Here is a 17859-nt window from a genome sequence, read left to right on the forward strand (position 1 = left end):
GTTTGAAGGTTAAGTAGAAATTAGCTGGTCAACATCATAAAAAAGAGTTTTTGCTATGTGGATTTTTTTTTTTTTTGCCATATAATGGAATTTTCCTAAAGACATCAAGTAAAAAACATCGAAACAACTACTAAAAGTTAATTATAACTTGGATTCTTTCTATATTATCAGAAATGGGATCTTAAAAAATTCAAAATATTTCTATTTCTCTATATATTGCTCTGCATGGGTCAGAAAGATAATGTTATTCATTAAGACATGTATTTATTTTGCACCTACCATTCTAGAGATCTCTGATACTCACCAAACAAAACAGATACAGATGACTACTCTTGTGGAGGTTACATTCTAGCCAGGATGTCACAGGGGCTTACGTTCAGCCAGATGTCACATACTGGCATCCCATGGGCTAGATTCAGCTCACAGGCACAGTTTCTACTTGAGTCAACATGTACAGGTCAGGAAATTTCATACAGTAAACTGGGGTTTTTTGGCTTCTCTCATAAGAATCAGAAGCTCCTGCGTGGCCCCATCATCATTCCTGTGTGGTAACACTTGGCTGGAGCACAGAGACTCCTTTTTAAGGCCCATCGCTCATGTGACCCGTGCATAAACTGCCACCTCGCCCAGCTTCAATAGTTTATGCCCTGCTTGACCACATCAGCATTTGTGAATCCTTTTAAAATCGAATACCAAAACTTTAGTTTATGTTACAAAAAATCTATTGCATTATGTATATTGTCTATTGCCCTTTTCAGTGAAGAAAGGATAAATTAACATTGCATATGAGAGCACATGAGTTGTGTAATACGTATGACACACACAGGTGTTGTACACTTGAAACACCGCAAAAATCAACTATACTTCAATAATAAAAAAAGAAACAGGTATGTTCTAAAATTAGAGGGTAAAAAGACTGCTTTTAACACCTTGGGGGAAGTTCTAAAACAGGAATTCTGCAGGGAAAGGCAGAGAAGGAAAAGGAAAATGTGAACCGAATTATGCTTAGGAGGACAATGTAAGTACCTCTGATTTCCAGATTTCATACACACACATGACACACAACTCAGTTTTACCTGCTTACATGGAATATAAAGCTCCTACTAGGGAAAGTTCCCATACACACTGTTTCCCTTTTGTCCTCCCTACTTTCTGATTGTTCCTCTCCTTAGTATTGTTTGGCTCTCTTTGTAAAATACTCCAGGACCCACCTGTCAAATTACAAAATTACCCCTGCCTTCAAGTAGCTCTCCTGTGTGTGCGTGCTCACTGCTCGGTCGTGTCTGACTCTTTGCAACCCCCACGGACTGTACCCCACCAGGGTCCTCTATTCACTGGACTGTCCCGGCAAGAATACTGGCGTGGGTTGCTATTTCCTCCTCCAGAGGATCTTCCCCACCCAGGGGTCGAGCTCCAGTCTCCCGTGGCTCCTGCAGATTCTCTACTGCTGAGCCACCTGGGAAGCCCCATCCAGCTCTCCCTTTTCCCACTTATTCTCAACGAGTTTTCTCTAGTCTTTCAACTTCCCCACAGGTCAGGGCACTGTGTATGGCGGGTGTCGGTGATGATACCACGTACCAAGGTGCCCAGTTGGGGGGTAAATGAGTGATAGAACTGACCCCGATTGCCAAAGAAAGGGGCCCTTTTTGCAATTCAACCTCCTGAACAGGGTGGCTTTTTACATTTGCATAAAGAGGCCCTACAGTTCAGTTCAGTCACTCAGTCGTGTGCAACTCTTTGTGACCCCATGGACTGCAGCACGCCAGGCCTCCCTGTCTATCACCAACTCCCGGAGTTTACTTAAACTCATGTCCATTGAGTCAGTGATGCCATCCAACCATCTCATCCTCTGTTGTCCCGCTATGTGCTTGCAATAGCTGTGACACAAGCTTTATTCCTCTGACCTGCTATATCTCTTGCTTAACTGTTTTGTTTTCCCTTCTTGCCTTTCCTCCCAAGAAAGTTCTACCTCCTATATGAACAAAGATACAAGTTTGGGATTAGAAAGAAAGAAAAGAAAGTGAAGTCGCTCAGTCGTGTCCAACTCTTTGCAATCCCATGGACTGTAGCCTACCAGGCTCCTCCGTCCATGGAATTTTCCAGGCAAGAGTACTGGAGTGGGGTGCCATTTCCTTCTCCAGGGGATCTTTCTGACCCAGGGAACAAACCCAGGTCTCTTGCATTGCAGGCAGATGATGCTCTACCCTCTGAGCCACCAGGGAAGCCCACGTTTGGGATTAAATCCTCAGAAGAGAGTGAACATGCTGTGGTGCATGTGTGTTGCATGTCTGCCCATTAATACAAAAAACTTCACAACCAAGGTACAAGGAAACGTGGTGACAGTTAAGGCAAAGTTCAGAATGATGTTCAAATTAATGGTAAATTCAAAATAAAAGACAAAAGTTAGGTGAACAAACGTGCTTTCTCCTTCCCTCTGTGTAGTCTGGTTATCTACTTACGCTTTCCCTGGTAGGCATCAGATAAACACTTTGATTATTCTCTTTTCCTTAGTGCAGATGAATTTAGCCCAGATATATTTTTCTCTGATGGAACCTTTACAAGTTCCAGTTTTTTTTGGCAAATGTTAATTTAGCATTGTCTTTCAGATGAAATGCCATCAGGTCTAAGTGCCATGAGAGAGACAGTAGGAAGAAGCTAATAAGGTAGGCTGTCAAATGACCTGTTTTATATCCATTTTCCTTGGTTGGTAAAATCTTTTAAATAGTTTAAAAAAAATCAGCATTTCGTAAAGTACGATAGGCTATGCTATCCATAATGCAAAATACCAGATTATGTTCAAATTACCAATTATCAGCAAATTTCAGAAAATTTAAGAAAAAAAAGTAAAAGCTTGGGAACACAGAAAAAGATTTTCAAAAAATTTAGTGTTGTGCTTATCTCAGTATACAGCTCTTATTTAGAATGATTTTAATGCTTGAGAGTGGATATTCTTTTTTTCCCCTTTGACAGAAAATACAACTTCAACATATAATACAATTAAAAATATATATGTGATTTTTATCACTCGGTTCTACCTACAATTCTACCAATTCTCTATCAAATAGGAAAAACATGGAATTCTGAAAGCCTGAAATGATAAAAAGAAAGATTACTTAATGGCAGAATGTATTTTAACTGATAAGCCTTTGCTTCTGGTTTATTGTTGCAATAAAACAAGATCATATAAAGCATTACTTTTTAATGCTGGAAAAATAGCAAAATAAATCAAGCAAATAATATCTGCACTTTATTATTTCTTGCCTTATAAACATTTAACTATATAAAAAATTAAAATGCTATTTTATATTAAACTGCTTCTAGTTTTTCACAGAAACTACAAAACAGAAGAACCAAGATGTTTCCTTTGTTTTAACAATCAACTGCATTAAGGCTAAGCCTATGCGTGCATGCGTGCTTAGTCACAAGTCTTGCAGGACTCTGCAACCCCCGGACTGTAGGCCGCCTACACTCGCAAAAGTATTAGAATATTTAAGCAAATATTTGATAACTCAAGCAAAAAAGGACCATATTTGTTTTAACTATCAGACTATGTTAGAAAATATCTGAGGGGTTCCAATTTGCTCATTTACTTGCCTCAGTGCTTGCTTTTATTTTTTTGGTATAAAGCTGATATATATATATATATATATATATATATATCAGCAAATTTTTATATACAAATATGTATATATATATATATATTCTTTTGGTATAAAGCTAATACATATATATACACATATACAGATACATACTGGAGATTTCTCTTCCTGCTGATTCCTACACTTCCTCCTTAGAATGATAAATTATAAGGATATTACATAATTGACTTAACAAATTAATGTGAAAAACACCATATCCTCTAGATAAAAAAGCTCTGTCTGGAACATCTAAAAAAATATATTAGGTCAGTGCCACAGGTGGCAAGCACACTCACTTTTTCTCCTGAAAAATAAGTCAAATCAGGTAGAAAAATCCATGTATTTTAATGAGAAGGTAGTGGCTGTTCTACCCTGAATGCCTTAAATAAGTTTGCTCCAGAGTGGTGGCTCACTCAGGGCACAGAGAAGTGAACTGGATCGGCATCCTTGCCCCTGGGCGATGGTCTCCAAGGACCGCACCCCTGGTACTGGGTTGGCCTCTGACTGGTTGGGACGCAAGGTAGAAGGCAAAGCATTTATTGTGCGCCCCCTCATTGTCAGGTCACAGTTTGGCACTGGCTGTGTTGCAGTTCTCTACCTAAGGCCACAGGTTCTGCCGGGTGACCAATTCCCAGGGCTACTTCTCCTGCCAGCTTCTGGCAACAAGCTACCTCCCCTTACACCCTCAAGCCTAGGCCTGGTAACCAGATGTTAACCCCAGGGGGCTTCAACTTCCCTTGATTATCTACTTTAATCTGCCCCACATTTTTGTAAATAGGACTATTTTTAAACTCTTGATTATCCCTTTAAAATTTGTTAAAACTGTGGTTAAGATTTACCACATAAAATTTCACAGTGTAAAATTTACCATCCTAACAATTTTTAAGTGTCCAGTTCAGCAGTGTTAAACACATTCATATTATTGTGCATATTCTCTAGAACTCTCTTTAGCTTGAGAAACTGAAACTCTGTACCCATCAGACAACTGCTCATTTCACCTTCCCCCAGCTCCTGGAAGGGTTTCCCTGATATCAAGGGCTTCCCTGATAGTTCAGTTGGTAAGAATCCACCTGCAATGCAGGAGACCCTGGTTTGATTCCTGGGTCGGGAAGATCCGCTGGAGAAGGCTACCCACTCCAGTATTCTTGGGCTTCCCCTGTGGCTCAGCTGGCAAAGAATCTGCCTGCAATGTGGGAGACCTGGGTTCGATCCCTGGGTTGGGAACAACTCCTGGAGAAGGCAAAGGCTACCCAGTCCAGTATTCTGGCCTGGAGAATTCCATGGACTGTACAGTCCACGGGGTTGCAAAGAGCCAGACAGGACTGAGCGACTTTCACCTCACAGCTCCTGGAAACCACCCTTCTACTTTTTCTCTCTCTGATTTTGACTATTGGAAGCACCTGGAATCAAACAGTAATTTGTCTTGTTGTGACAGGCTTATTTCACTCAGAATAATGTCCTCAAGGTTCATTCCTGTTACAGCGTGCCTCAGAATTTCCTTCCTTTTTAAGGCCAAATAATATCCCATTATATCTAAATGGCATACTTTTTCATCTGTTCACCTGCTCATGGACCCTTGGATTGCTTCTACACTTTGACTGTTGTGAATAATGCTGCTATGAACATGGATATGCAATATATTTCTTTGAAATCTTGCTTTTAATTGTGGATATATAACCAGTAGTGAAACTGCTAGATCATACAGGAAGTCTCTCTTTAATTTTTTGAGGAACCTCTATATTGTTTTCCAGAGAGGCTGCACCATTTTACATTCTCATAGTACTCTCAAGGATTCCAGTTTTGCCAACATTGCTATTTTCTGTTTGTTTGTTTGACTGTATCCAACCTAGTGGGTATGGAGTGGCACCTCACTGTGGTTTTGTTTTGCATTTGCATAACGATTAGTGATGTTTAGACTCTTTCCCTGTTTTTCTTGACCATTTAGATATCATTTTTCGGAGTCTTCATTATCCCTCTGAAAGGGCAATGTGCTGAGACACATACAGCACACTGATGGATACAACTAGGATTAGTGTTCAGGTATAATAAATAAGAAAAATGCTGGCTCGCTTTTGCTTCATTTCCAAGTAGGACTGACCAAAAGGTGATTACACCCAAGTAAGATTTTTATTGAGGATTTAGAATATTTGAGGGATAAACACTGCTATAAGCTTCTTGGGGGAGACCATGGAGTCTTATTCAATCTATGCTTGTTAACCCTCAAAAAAAGAACTAAAACATTCTGTTCTGGATAATTTTCAGATTGACCTGGAAGCAAGAGTTTTAGCAGATGAGTTCTTAAGGATGCCCCCAGGTTTTTGGTTCTTTGCCAACTTTGGGTTTGATCATTCAATAGTACATAGTAGAAGACTCAGTCCAGAAATACTTAATGATATGTGAGAGGTAACAACAGTACAATATCCATGCCAAATTCGCCTTTGATGAATAAATTCACATAAAGCAAACTCTATGCTGGCTGATTCAGGAAATGGAGGAGGAAGGAGGTTGAGGAGAAGGCGGAGGGGGTAAGGGAGAGTAGTATCGGTGGTGACCTGCTTCACCACACAAAATAAATTCACTTGGAGTGTCTGATCATGGAAAGACAATAATGAGAATAATAAAGCTGAAATGGATTTGTTTGGTACATATAAAGATATGAAGACTAAGGTTCACCAGGTGTGGGTATAAACATTACAAAATGAAATCATACCCTTTGACTCAATTAAATTCAAATTAAAAATAGTACTGCATGTATTTGGCAAAACAAAATGCTCTTCTTTGACATAAATGGGAAACAATAATTTAGATATACTATACTGAGATCAAATGGCTATAAATAGACTCATTATCAATATGTTTAAAACATTTAAACATGAGTCCTAAACATCTAACTAAAATGGTTAGGTACTTAGCTTGAGTAATACCCACTTCAAGAAACTGAAGCATGCAGTATGTTTTGAATAATTGTTAATTTATGCTAAGGTAACAACTGTGTAATATAACTGAAATCTATGTTAATTGAAGATAAGGAAGTCTCTTCCAGCTATTCCTATTACAAACAGCAGGCTGCAATTTTCACCCTTCTTCCTTGTGTAAAATATGACTTTAGATGCTTGTAAAAGCATTTGCTGTTAATTTCTGAAAATCAATAATTAGCACTTCTCAGCACCACACAATAAAAATAACACAAAGAGAGAAAAAAAGCATACTTCACATAAATGACATACATCTCACTTTTTACTAAGTGCATTATTTATGCTTTTCTATGCACAATTGATGACTATGGACTAGCTAAGGACTGCAGTAATTAGAAGGAGAAAAGATAAAACTAAATTAAAAGATTTATTCACCAATCAAAATTAAATGTGTATCATTAATTTTCTTGATACTAATTTCTATATAGAAACTGTATTCTTGAATTATCTCAATGCATGCCTTATTGCTACAGATGAGAAGCACAACAGATACATTTGAACCTATACTCTTACCAGATTTAGGGATTCTTGTTGTTCCCAAAATGATTCTTTAAAAGTAAAAAAGACCCAATGTGTATTTCTATTCCAACAATTTAAAATGTATGGCTTTTCTTTCTATGTTAATTTGGCTTTTGAGTTTGTTAAGATTTTCAGCTCTGTAAAATTTCTAGTAATTATAGGGGGGGGGAATGAAAATGGTTTTAAGAAATATTTATCTGCCCTTTTGTTGATCATTTGTTATCATGCCTCAGAATAGTCGCCTAGGAGAAGAACCCTGAACATCCCCCATCTGAAGACAATTAGGCGTCACGGCACCAGTAAACAGACAATATTGTTCTACAACCCACTCAAGCGACCCAGGAGGGGTGGGTGTTAATATCCCTCGTCAGATCAAAGAGAGAAGTCAGAAATGAGGGAAAGTAAAGACTAGGAATAACAGATTCTCAGAAAGAATAGGCAATTATTATAGAGGCCATCAACGTTGTCATGATAAATACCTTCATTTACATGATCAAGATGAAAAGTGGGTTCATTTTTTTTTCCTTATAAATTTTATGAGTTCCTTTTCTAGGAAAGTCAGCATTGCAGCTGTTTTGGTTAAAGACACATTTGTCTTGCTGGTTCTTGACAGCCCTATCATGTCAGTTCTCTGCAGTAGCAAGGAATGTTTCAGCAAGAAAATAAAGTGAAAACTGAAGAGATCTATTCTACTTCCTATGGGCATATTTTCACCATAGCAGATCCAAAGGAATGCTTTGTTATCCCTGTCAGATTGAAGAAAGAAAGAAATGAAGAATATATAGTCTAAGACTAAGAAATACTGGTAACAGAAAATTAGACTAAAATAACCACATTTTTATGACTACTGGTAATATCAAAATGTATAAATAAATGCTGCATGGTCCATATGTTCTAATAATTTGCTAGCAAAACAAGCCTTTTATGGTAGACTTCTGTGTATATCTCTCTCACAGTCAAAGAGAAGTCATTTAAATCATTTTTCAGTTTGGCAGTGTTGACTACAGATACCATGATACAGAGAAATAAATTATTAAAACAGAAGTTCTTCCACAATACTTCATTTAATTATGTTTGGGGGCAGGAGTAATCAATGTCCAGTAGTGCTTCACGGTTTACAAAGTATTTTCACATATCTTTTCACATACAATCCTCAAGTACAGTCCTATGAGTTAGATATCATTTCAATTATCATATTTTAGGTGGTTAAATAAAAGTACATTAAAGTGACTCCCTTATGTCACTCAAATAATGATGCTGGGGCTGTGATATAATCTGTTATCTGATGTCCACCTTTCCATCATCTTTCATTGACTGCTAGGGATCAAACAATCATACTCTGAGGCAGACAGGCTTGACTAATTATACTCCTGATTATAACAGAGATAATTTTAAGAAACAATTTTAGAATATTTTTCACTCATTATAAGAGTAAAGGACAAACGAGAAAAAAAATGGCTGATAAAGATTTCTTACAGTTACCTTAAAATTTTCTCTACAGTTACTGAAGTTTTACTGAGTTAAAAGTTTTAATAAATTTAAAAGCATGAACAAATAGAAAATTTACAGTTTAAATTAAAATGGAAATGCCCATTAAAAAGCCTTTTACTTTTTAAAGAATTATTTTGGGAATAAGAAGAATATCATGTCTAAAAATAAGTAAGGGACCTCCCTGGTCGGCTAGTGATTAAGACTCAGTGCTTCCAATGCAGGTGGCACGGGTTCAGTCCCTGGTCTGGCAACTAGGATCACACATGCTGCAGTGGCACAGCAAAAACAAAACAAAACAAAACAAAACAAATAAGTAAATATTCTGTTATTTTAAAGAATTTTTTTTTCAAAATAAACTTGCTTGAGCCCTCTTCCTGGATGTTCTGAGATACCCTTGGGATGGAGGCAAAGAGGATGGAGAGTGGATGGAGCTAGGAGACAGTGGAGGGCAGGGAAGCCTGGCGTGCCTCAGTCCACGAGGTCGCAAGGAGTTGGACATGACTTAGCAACTGAACAGCAGCACAGTGCTTCCTACACTGTAATGCCTCAGGTCACCAGGGGATTTCCTAACATTCAGATTTACTAGGCTGTGTGGGGGCATTGCTGAGAGCAGAGTATGAGGGTCTATCTATCAAGTTCCCAGGTGATGCTCATTCTGATACTGTTGGTCTATGGACTGTATTTGAGTAGTAAGGAGATAGAAAACCATGGGACCAGATATAAACCAGAACAGCCTGTTTCTCATGTAGGTCATAGGATTAAGTTTCTTGGCCATCATTTGGGGAGTAAAAACATAAAGCAAATTACATAATTTTATTAACATGAAAAAATAAATATGAAAAACACTCATTATCATGCTTGAAAAATACTGCTTAAATAGTCAGATGAGCTCATCTATGGAAAAAAAAAGTGTCTAGAAGACTATGATAAAAGCTCAGGCTTAAGACAATTTAAATAATACCTAATATCCCCCAGATCTAGTGTTTACATGTTATGAAGAGCTTGGTACCAAAACTGTTCTGTCATGTTTCTGCCCAGAGGCTGTCATGATAAAGTTTATTATCAATTACTGCTTTACAAGTATAAAATAAGTTAAGCTGTCATATTTTTCTCAGCCAGAGATCCTAAGCTGTCAAAGAATGTCAATTTTAAATCTGACATAGAGAAGAAAATTATCTGTTATTCTGACCTCTAATTTCTTGACATTTTAATGCTATAATTGCTGTGGTTAGTGCTGCTTCATGATTTCACCTGTCAAGGAAGAATGAATCAATAATCTTAAGACATTTTTCAAATTTTAGCCCTAACTTCAAAGTTCTAGGTAGACTGTAGATGTATATATATGTGTGTGTGTGTGTGTGTGTGTGTGTGTATCTTTTCTATTCTCTTTTACAAAAGGGACATATGTAGATTTTTGTATATTAAATTTCTCCTTTAAATCAGCATTTGTTAAGGCATTAAAAATTATCTTCTTTAGGCTAGTTGGAGCTTAGTGTAAGATAACTGCCACTTTCTTTTGGTTTTATCTTTGTGAAATAGAGTGATTTCATATTTAAAAATACTGAAATGAACTTTGGGGCTTCCCTGGTGGCTCAGACAGTAAAGCATCTGCCTGCAACGTGGGAGACCCAGGTTTGATCCCTGGGTCAGGAAGATCCCCTGGAGAAGGAAATGGCAACCCACTCCAGTACTCTTGCCTGGAAAATTCCATGGATGGAGGAGCCTGGTGGGCTACAGTCCATGGGGTCGCAAAGAGTTGGACACGACTGAGTGACTTCATTTCACTTTTTACTTCACTTCAAGATAAACTTTATCAAATAAAAGGAATGCAATGAACTCAATAAAAGGCTCAACGTTTTGAACACTACTTTCCCCAAAAGCCTTTGTCTGATCATTTAGGTATAGAGCAACTCTCTCAAATCACAGCATCACAGAGCAGACCTCCTGGAACTCGATGTTGATGTTTTGATGGAAGGCAGTGTGCCCTGCAGAGAGCCTCCTCACTGCATAGGGGCAAAAATGACCACCAAATAATGATGATACTATACTCTGTTCCACCTATCCACAGGGTTCTTTCTTGTGACAATAGACGCTAGATGCTTTTATGCTGGCAAACATATGTTTGGTATTATCCCTTCTTTATGGACAAAGCAATGGAAGTGGAAGAACACTAAATGACTTGGCCACATTAGAAAGCTCACAGGATTCAGGCAGGTTCTCATCTTTGTAGTTTCTTAAATATTAATACAGAATTTATTTTGTGGAAATATGTTAGTTGTGAAGTAAAGGAGGTGAGAATGGGGAATGTGGAGGGGGCAATTAACTCCTATTCCTTGCAAGGTCATTTCATCTGTCATATCTGCAATGTCCTAAGTGCTTCCCTAGTGGTCTTAAAGAGATAAGGCTATCTTGATTTGACACAGGGCCTCTGGGTAGGATGGGCTTCCCAGGTGGCTCAGTGAGTAAATAATCTGCCTGCCAATGCTGGAGACATAGGAAACATGGGTTCGATCCCTGAGTCAGGAGGATCCCCTGAAGGAGAGCATGGCAACCCACTCCAATAATCTTGTCTGGAAAATCCCATAGGCAGAGAAGCCTGGTGGGCTACAGTCCATGGGGTCTCAAAGAGTTGGACATGACTTAGCATCTAAACCACAAAACACTGGGTGGGTCAGGGCCAGTGCTCTGCTAGTGTGTGTGTGAGCCCGTGCTGCCCGGCGGAAGTAAGGTAACAGTGTTCCAAGTACATGCTCTCTCACCTAGTATTTTAAGAACTGACAGAAAAGTTTTTCGGTGAGAGAGGTGGGCGAGGGGCTTAGGTAGGGAGGACATACATGGCACTGAGTGACTCTGGGAGCTTCTCTAATGGAACCTCAGTGTTCAGCAACTATGCCCTCAGACTGGGAAAGCTGGAACCCCTTCCCAACCTATTTTTTAATTTTTTAAATTACTCTCTTTCATGTAATGTTTCATGGAGATTTTCTACAGTTTGACAATTCTATACAGTTTTTGTTTTTTTTTTTTACTGTCCAAAGCAAAGGAGTGTTACCTTGTAGTAGCAGGTATTTTTATAGAATTCAAGTAATAAACACTATATCCACATTTAAAAAGTCTCAATCCTAATTCCATTTCCTTTTCCTTTTCTCATTTATCTCTTTGTTCTCATTTAAATATGCTCAGTCACTCAGTTGTGTCTAACTCTTTTCGACCCTATAGACTGGGGCCTGCTAGGCTCCTCTGTCTGTAGGATTTTCCCAGTGAGAATACTGGAGAGGTTTGCCATTTCCTTCTTCAATTTAAGTTGGAAAGATCTGCTATTTTCAGTCAATTTTAATGCTGCTATGTTCTTTCATTATGCACAATATGCTTAAAATATTTTTATTTTGCTCAAGATGATCAACTTGCAACTTAAGGACAGCATATTATAATGGGTGGAATGTACACTAAGATATTCAGGAGCAAAAATGTTTATGATATTTAAAAGTCAATAAACAATCTGGAGTTGGTCTTGCCATAAAAGGATAAGCTACTGTAATTCTCTTCTTTTTCTGATTCTAAAGGTACTGGTTCTGAAAAGAAAATATAGTGGTAAGGCATTTATAGCACTGAGTATATGTTAAGGGTACATTATTAAGAGAATAATTAAGCTCAGAATTAGAATTCCCAGTTGTGAACAAACTAATCAGATTATTTTGTAGACAAAATCCCTTATTTCACCTACAAATGTTCAAGTATCTGGCTCTTTTCTCACTCATCCCTTCTCTGTCCCTATCTCCTTCTTCCAGCTTCAGGCAATAATTCCATTTCCTTGTGCATACAACATGGTAGAACACTACACCTAATAATATGCTTGCAATGTGTTCTCCAAATATTTAGCCCCAAGGGCTCAATGATCAAGGAGCATGAGGCTCTTCCCTTCCCTCTCCTCTTCTCTGCTTGAAGCCATACAAATAGAGTCATTTTGTCTTTATAGAAGTCTGTAAGAAATAACTTTATGGATGCAAATTTTTCTTTTAGAGCTTTATTTCCCAAATCTATGAGTTTTCCACCTCTAAAATTAAAAAATAAAAAAATAAAAAAGCATCCTAGTGACTGGAAATGTAGAAATGATTGCTTGTTTTGCATAGAGCAGATGGCAGATATCTGGTAGAATGGAAGACTGAGATACAGCTTCCTTGAAGCAAGACTCATCTAGCAGCTGTTGCATCTTCACTCTTTACACCTATCTGAAATAATTTTGTGCAACGTACAAGTGATTTAAATAATATATTTTATGAATATTTTCATAAAATATACTTATACACAAACTATAGCATATAATTCCCAACTGTTAGCTATAAAATTTCAGGTTGAGAATGTGCAGGAATAACATACTATAATCTCATCTATTTTACTGATGCATTTTTTGAGTATTTCGTCTAGCAGGCTGTAGTTCTGCTTTTATTAAAAAAAAATAGGTATTGGCAGGTTATTTTAATGTGAACTATTCATATTTAAATATTCAATGCTGCTGCTGCTGCTGCTAAGTTGCATCAGTCATGTCCGACTCTGTGTGATCCCATAGACAGCAGCCCACCAGGCTCCCCCGTCCCTGGAATTCTCCAGGCAAGAACACTGGAGTGGGTTGCCATTTCCTTCTCCAATGCATGAAAATGAAAAGTGAAAGTGAAGTCGCTCAGTCATGTCTGACCCTCAGCAACCCCATGGACTGCAGAGGTTTCTTTAATTTATAACACATAAGGCATTAAGCATTTCAATGAAGACGCTGAAATAAAATAAAAGAGGGATACTAAAGTGCACTGTGTATGTCTGCATTTCAGAAAGGAACTACATGGTAGCCTCATTACTTGTTTTGACATACAACACTCACTTTTCCACATTTGTCAAGAACTTGAAATCTATGTTTTATAAAATTTACATTGGAAGGAGATTTATGCAGGAGATGGAAAGCCAAGTTTGTGTTGAAGGGCGGCAGAAATTTTCAGAATCATATCCAACTTATTACCTACCTCCCTCAGCACAGGGTCAGTGATACTGTCCAGGTTCACAGAGCCTTCATAGGTTAGGTAATGAAAAACATTCAGAGCCCGGACTGCTTCCGGTCCTCTCTGCTTGTATCCAAATACAAGGTCAATCCACTGATGGAGTTGGCAAGAAACAAATTCACTTTCCAGGGCCTGAATCAGTCAGGAAAGAGATAAAGAGACCATGAAAATTTAGTAAATCTCCATTCTTAACTTGAAATATTCTATATAAATAAGTAGAATTCATTCTTTGCCCTCCTGTATTTCACCTCTATGTGTCAGACCTATTCTTAGAAATGACAAAGTATAATCTCTAATAAAACACAGACCTAAAAGAAAATTTTCTTTTTAACTATTAAACATACTCTTGACTTAACTGAATATGTGATATAAATTTTAACATTAAATAGATTTCTTTAAAAAGACACATTCATGTTTAAAAGGAATTTGAATTGCCTGTTTTAGTGCCATGCATAATAATTTCATTTTTAATTTTTAACCATTAGTTTCAAAGTAAACAATTTAATTAGAAACTTTGATATATATTTACTTTCCTGCCCAAAGTCTTCAAATTTACGTCTACATTACTAAAAGGGAATGACCTGATATGAGTTAACTCTGCTATTATACTGTTTAGGAACCGCTGGGTAATTTGGGGTATTTGCTAGCCAGTGGGAAATGAATGCAAATTACTGAGAGTTAGGGACGATAAGAAACTTCCAGAAAGAGTCAGGAAAAAAAAAGAGGCCTTTTCATTTCCTGAGAAGCCATCCAAGCGTCACAGAGGTGCCCTGGTAGGTAGGCATGCAGCCCTGTCGCAGCCGTAGTAGAGCAGTGGCCATCACAGTGCGGCTCACTATGCCTCTCACCTCCCACCCTCGCTCATCATCAGCTTCTTACTGATTTGAAGGGCACACCGATTTCAGCAACATGAGGAAAAAGCTGTAGCACTACCTTCTTAAATTTCAACTATGCAAAGCCACAGAAAACAATTTTTGCAATTACAGCTGTAACTAAATATGTGAATGAAGTCATTCTTTGGCTGCATGCCCCCTGATTTCGAAGGCGTTGAAACCAGCTTGGAATTCAATTAATAAATGGTTTCTTAAATTAGCCCTTTGATAATTATATTTCATTTTTTTAATCTAAAAAATATCTGAATGATACTTTTCAACTTTTCCTGTGATCACGTTTTTAAAAAATAGTTTATTTATTTACTTATTTTGGCTGTGCTGGGTCTTTGTTGCTGTGTGGCCTTTTCTCCAGTGGCAGCGAGGGGGTGCTACCCTCTAGTTATGATGAGTGGACTTCTCACTGTGGTGGCTTCTCCTGTCGCCAAGCACGGGCTCTAGGGCGTGTGGGCTTCAGCAGTTCTGGCTCCCGGGCTCTAGAGCACAGGTTCAGTAGTTGCGGTGCCCGGGCTTAGTTGCTCTGAGGCATTTGGGATCGTCTTGGATCAGGGATCAAACCGGTGTCTCCTGCATTGGCAGGTGGATCCTGGATCACATTTAACTAGTAACCTATTCCCATCAAACTCCCTTTTTATTTATTTCAAAAATTTTGGCATTTTGTTTATACCAGTGATTATGAATGTTTCTCATTCAGAAATATAAACAGATATTTTAAAAGGATAGCTTTCATACTAAAACTAAACTGAATTTCTATTCTCTGTATCTCACTGGACAAAATAGTTCGGACTAGAGAACAAGAAAAGGGACGAAAATACAAAAGATACATTGGTTACAATCCCATAATGATTATGTCTATCACATTGGTTTGGTCAATTTGTATAAATGAGAAGACAGTAATTATTCAGTGCATGTGCAATAAATGAAAGGAAGAAAAAAAAACGAATAAATGGAGGTTCATTATAGAGTAGCTATTGCACAAATCTGTTCACTGGAAGTCAAACAGTAGTGAAATTCTTTAAAGGAAGATCTTACCAACGTAATTACATAATTAGCTCAGCAGTGACCATTTCAAATCAATCTTGTAGAGACTACTAGACATATTTGGAAGAAAGGGTCAATGAAATTTACTGCATTTGAATAAAAAAATTATTGAACTACATGCCTAATGCAACTATGAGGGGTGAAAGCAATGATCACTGTTCCCTAATTTGAGTTTTAAAACATTTATTTAGCATCTCCAACTGCTTCTTTCATTTTCCTCTGCCATGGGCAATGCTATAAAGTGTTTAATGTTTCTCCTTTTGTTTGCATGTGTCTTTATAAAACATTATACACGTAATTTTTTTTTTTACATTTTTTTTACACACAAACATTTTTTTGGTGTGTATTTTTGACTCACAAAAATGGAGTGGGGTTACAGATTTCATTGTTTCTTACTTTCTTCACTTAGCCTTGTTTTTTAGGATCTAGCTGTGTGGCTAGGCATAGCGAATCCACTGTTTTCAGGGGCTGCTCAGAACTTCCCCAGCAGTGAGCACTAGACTGCCTCCAATGTGCTGTGACACAATGCTCTGTGACGAACGCCCACTCCTGCATCCCTGTCTGACTCTTTATGAGAATTTCTTGGGACTCATAAGCTGGAGCAGGACTGATACATCCCTGCACTAGTTATGCATAAACTGAGTCTGAGTCATCAGTGTAGATTGGCTGTTTCTGTCCACTCCCTCAAGCAGTGCATGAAGGTGTGTCTACATGGCCACATCCCCACTGACAACTGGGATTGTCCAGGAGCTTAATATTAGCCTGTGTTACAGATTCAGAACAGTATCTCACTGCTGTTACAATTTGTTTTCCTCTGATTACTGAGGGGTTTGACATGTTTTTTAATATGCTGTCAGCCATTTGGGTTTCCTCTTCAGTACATTTTCTGTTCATGCTTTTTGCCCATTCTTTTCTGAAAGTTCCTGTCTTTACGTTTTTTTTTTTTCCAGAAATTCTTTATATATTTCAGGTAGTAGTTTGTTGGCATCAAATTTTGCAATGCATTCTCCCAAAGGTCACATGTCTATTAACTTTATCCATGTTGTTCTTTGTTGAATAGAAATTCTTAATTTGGAAACAACAAACCTTTTTTCTTTATGTTTATGATCTTGGGATTTTGTTTTAAAGTAACTAAAATAACTTTCTATATTCTGATGTGTCAGCTGTGTTATATTTATGGTTTTACTTTTCATATGCATGCATGCATGCAATAAGTTGCTTCAGTCATGTCCAACTCTGCAACCCTATGGACTGCAGCCTGCCAGGCTCCTCTGTACATGAAATTCTCCAGGCAAGAATATTGGAGTGGGTAGACGTGTTCTCCTTCAGGGGATCTTCTCAACCCAGGGACTGAACCTGTGTCTCTTACATCTACCTGAGTTGGTAGGTGGGTTCTTTACCATTAGGGTAGCCTGGGAAGCCCTACTTTTCACATACTGGCCTTTAATCTATCTAGAGTTCAATTTCACTATATGTGGCATTAGATCAGTTCAGTTCAGTTGCTCAGTGGTGTCCAACTCTTTGCAACCCCGTAGACTGAAGCATGCCAGGCTTCCCTGTCCATCACCAACTCCCGGAGCTTGCTCAAACTCATGTCCATTGAGTCGATGATGTCATCCAACCATCTCATCCTTTGTTGTCCCCTTCTCCTCCTTCCTTCAATCTTTCCCAGCATCAGGGTCTTTTCCAACAAGTCAGCTCTTTGCATCTGGGGGCCAAAGTATTGGAGTTTCAGCCTCAGCATCAGTCCTTCCAATGAATATTCAGGACTGATTTCCTTTAGGATGGACTGGTTGGATCTCCTTGCAGTCCAAGGAACTCTCAAGAGTCTTCTCCAACATCACAGTTCAAAAGCATCAATTCTTTGGCACTCAGCTTTCTTTACAGTTCAACTCTCACATCCATACGTGAAAAAACCATAAAACTGGAAAACTGGAAAAACCATAGCTTTAGACTAGACAGACTTTGTTGGCAAAGTAATGTCTCTGCTTTTTAATATGCTGTAGGGATCCAGTATAATTTTTGTTACTATAGTAAGTCAGTTTTTCCAATACCATCTATTAAACAAACACACTTTTCTTAAGCAATGTGCACTGTCATCTTTAATGCTTGTATATTTGAAACAAAGATATAAAACTTCTGTTGTTTAGTTAATATAATATTCTTCCTAATAGAAAAAGCAATACAACCCTTCTTCCCTTTTGCTTTTTCCCTCTTCTATCTATCATCTACCCACCTATGTTCCCACCCTGACATTTAT

At 38.0% G+C, this 17859-nt stretch overlaps 1 protein-coding gene across 6 annotated transcripts in view; it reads right to left on the reverse strand.

The window, feature by feature from the left end:
• The window catches only part of NBEA (neurobeachin), a 673061-nt gene that overhangs the window by 29598 nt on the left and 625604 nt on the right, over positions 1 to 17859 (reverse strand). For all 6 annotated transcript variants that reach the window (XM_059892161.1, XM_059892163.1, XM_059892162.1 and 3 more), the window contains one exon: positions 13633 to 13800. In XM_059892161.1, the coding sequence (XP_059748144.1) occupies positions 13633 to 13800 (168 nt within the window). The remainder of the gene's footprint in view (positions 1 to 13632; positions 13801 to 17859) is intronic.

Source organism: Bos taurus, chromosome 12 (genome assembly GCF_002263795.3).
Source record: "Bos taurus isolate L1 Dominette 01449 registration number 42190680 breed Hereford chromosome 12, ARS-UCD2.0, whole genome shotgun sequence".
NCBI lineage: Eukaryota > Metazoa > Chordata > Mammalia > Artiodactyla > Bovidae > Bos > Bos taurus.